This window comes from Cebus imitator, unplaced genomic scaffold (genome assembly GCF_001604975.1).
Source record: "Cebus imitator isolate Cc_AM_T3 unplaced genomic scaffold, Cebus_imitator-1.0 Scaffold280, whole genome shotgun sequence".
NCBI lineage: Eukaryota > Metazoa > Chordata > Mammalia > Primates > Cebidae > Cebus > Cebus imitator.
In genome coordinates, this window is record NW_016107595.1 from 657,452 (window position 1) to 660,434 (window position 2,983).

Here is a 2,983-nt window from a genome sequence, read left to right on the forward strand (position 1 = left end):
ACTCTATCTTAAAAAAAAAAAAAAAAAGCAGAAAGCAGGATACAAAAGTGATGACTCAATGGACAGAGAGTGGCCATTGGGTGGGTCATCCTGCAGAATGAGACTAAGGAGACAACACTGAAGGGGAAGGGCAGACCAGACTCACACGATCATGCAGAACATCATGAAGACGTTCCACAGGGCAATGAAGATTCGAAAGTATCTGAGGCTCAGCAAGAATTCCCGGATGTTGTCACCTGGAAGAATCAGAAAGCACTTTTACGGCACAGCTAACATCCCAGCCCCACTGCCACCTCTGCAAAGGGCTTACGTGACTTCCACCCATCAGGCACCCACTGCCTCCAACTTCAACAACAGTGTGGCTTTTCCCTTGGGTGTCCCCCTCTTCCGGCCCTCAGCATTCAAGGTGTGTCTGCCAGTGACCAATCCCCTGAAAGCACCAAGTCCCTCTGCCTCTGACTGGCTCAAGGAAGGGCATGTGACCCAAGTCTGTCCAATGAGAGTCTGCCCTGGGACTTTTCCCCCCAACTACTGGGAAAGACACACTTTCTGCCAGGCTTGCTGAGCTGGGAAGATGGAAGCTCGGTACCCACAGGCCAAATCCAGCAGCCTCTTCCACCTGTGAGCTAATAGCTCTTACTTTTTTTTTTTTTTTAATATAGAGATGGGGTTTCGTTATGTTGCCCAGGCTGTTCTCAAACTCTTCGCTTCAAGTGATCCTCCCACCTAAACCTCTCAAAGTGTTGAGATTACAGATATGAGTCTCCATATCCAGATGGTTTTTACAATAAAAAAAGAAGAATATTTTGCAAGACACAAAAATTATAAGAAATTCAAATTTCAGTGTCAATGAATAAAAGTTTTATTGGCACACAGCCATACGCATTCATTTACATATCCAGTCCTGCTGATTTTATACTGTAACAGCAGAGCTGAGTCACGTTGCTGCACCAGACAGACACCATATGGCCTGCAAAGCCTCAAATATTTACTATGTGGCCCTTTACAGAAAAACATGCCTACCCCTGCTCTGGGGTCATCTCTGCCAACCCTAGCCAGTCTCACAGTAAAATCAATGCAAAAGAAAGAGGATCTGAGAGCTAGATAGAGTCAGATGCTAACTCTAACCCTAACCCTAACCCCAACTCCAACCCCAACCCTAACCCTGGAGGATTGGTTTGACATCTCAACCCAGGAGTACCTGAAGACAATTCCACCCTTGGACATTTCAATTTGTTTCAACCACTTTGAGCTGGGTTTACAGTGTTTGCAACTAAAAGCATCCTAAATTCAGGCAAGTGAAAGGGAAGGTGTGTCTTGGTGATACTCTGGTCCCCTTGAATGCCAAGGGAAAAAGAAACCCTCCAAGGGGAGTCAATTTAGTACATGAAGACTCCAGAGACCAGGGATCCAGACCCTTCCTCCAGGGTTTCCAGCCAATCCCTCTCCCTCTCTAGACCTCCAGAATGAAAGAATGGGCCCAGATTAGGCCAGGCATGGTGGCTCACAGCTGTAATCCCAGTACTTTGGCAGGTGGATCACCTGAGGTTGGGAGTTTGAGACCAGCCTAGCCAGTAAGGTGAGACTCATCTCTACGAAAAATATGAAAATTAGCTGGGCGTGGTGTCTCACACCTGTAATCCCAGCTACTTGGGAGGCTGAGACAGAAGAATGCTTGAACCCAGCAGGCGGAGGTTGCAATGAGCCAAAATGGTGTCACTGCACTCCAGCCTAGGAAACAGAGCAAGAATTCGTCTCAAAAAAAAAAAAAGGAATGGGTCCAGATTAGGTGATCTACAAGGGTGCTACCCAAAGCATCTGCGGACTGGGGCTGGCTGGTAAGTACAGTACACAGAACGCAAGCCCAGAAACTCATACTTTTTCAGGGGATGCCAACCTGCCAACCTGCCATCCCTGTTCCATCCGAGCCTGTGCTGAACATAACACCTTGCTGAACACGGTTTAGATGAGTCTGTTATTATCCAAACAAAGGAGTTAATCACGTGCAGCACAACCTGTATACAGGGCTGATCCAGCACAGACTGGAAACATTAAGCACCTAGTCTGTCTCCAGGAAGCTTGAGAGGCACTGCTCAGCAAGACCCCTCCCCTAGTGAAGGATCGTAAAAACAGAATCTCCCACCATCAACGGATGCCAATCAAAGGTTACTACATTCCAGGAAGGGCTCAGTAGCTCATGCCTGTAATTCCAGCACTTTGGGAGGCTTAGGCAGTTGGAATCACCTGAGGTCAGGAGTTCAAGACCAGCCTGGCGGCACATGGTGGCTTATACTTGTAATCCCAGCACTTTGGGAGGCCGAGGCAGGCAGATCATGAGGTCAAGAGATCAAGATCAACATGGTGAAACCCGTCTCCCCTAAAAAAAAAAAAAAAAATTAGCTGGGCATGGTGGTGCGTGCCTGTAGTCCCAGCTACTTGGAAGGCTGAGGCAGGAGCTTTGCTTGAACCCGGGAGGCAAAGGTTGCAGTGAGCTGAGCTTGCGCCACTGCACTACAGCCTGGCACCTGGCGACAAAGCAAGACTCTGTCTAAAAAAAAAAAAAAAAAAGCCTGGTCAATATGGTGAAATGTCTCTACTAAAAGTAGCCCGGTGTAGTGGAGCACGCCTGTAGTCTCAGCTATTTGGGAGGCTGAGGCACGAGAATCACTTGAACACAGGAGGCAGAGGTTACAGTAAGCCGGGCACAGAGGCTCATGCCTGTAATCTTAGCACTTTGGGAGGCCAAGGCAGGTGGATCATCTGAGGTCAGGAGTTCAAGACCAACCCGGCGAACATGGTGAAACCCCATCTCTACTAAAAATACAAAAATTAGCCAGGCATGGTGGTGCGTGCCTGTAATCCCAGTTACTAGGCAGGCTGAGCCAGGAGAATTGCTTGAACACGAGGCGGAGATTACAGGGGGCTGAGATAGCGCCACTGCCCTCTAGCCAGGGCAACAGAGCAAGACTCCGTCTCAAAAAAA

The 2,983-nt window shown here is 48.4% G+C and overlaps 1 protein-coding gene across 1 annotated transcript in view; it reads right to left on the reverse strand.

Moving 5' to 3' along the window:
* Positions 1-2,983, reverse strand: part of SMIM7 (small integral membrane protein 7) — an 18,348-nt gene that overhangs the window by 10,564 nt on the left and 4,801 nt on the right. The window contains exon 4 of the mRNA XM_017501196.1: positions 146-236. Coding sequence (XP_017356685.1) covers positions 146-236 — 91 coding nt within the window. The remainder of the gene's footprint in view (positions 1-145; positions 237-2,983) is intronic.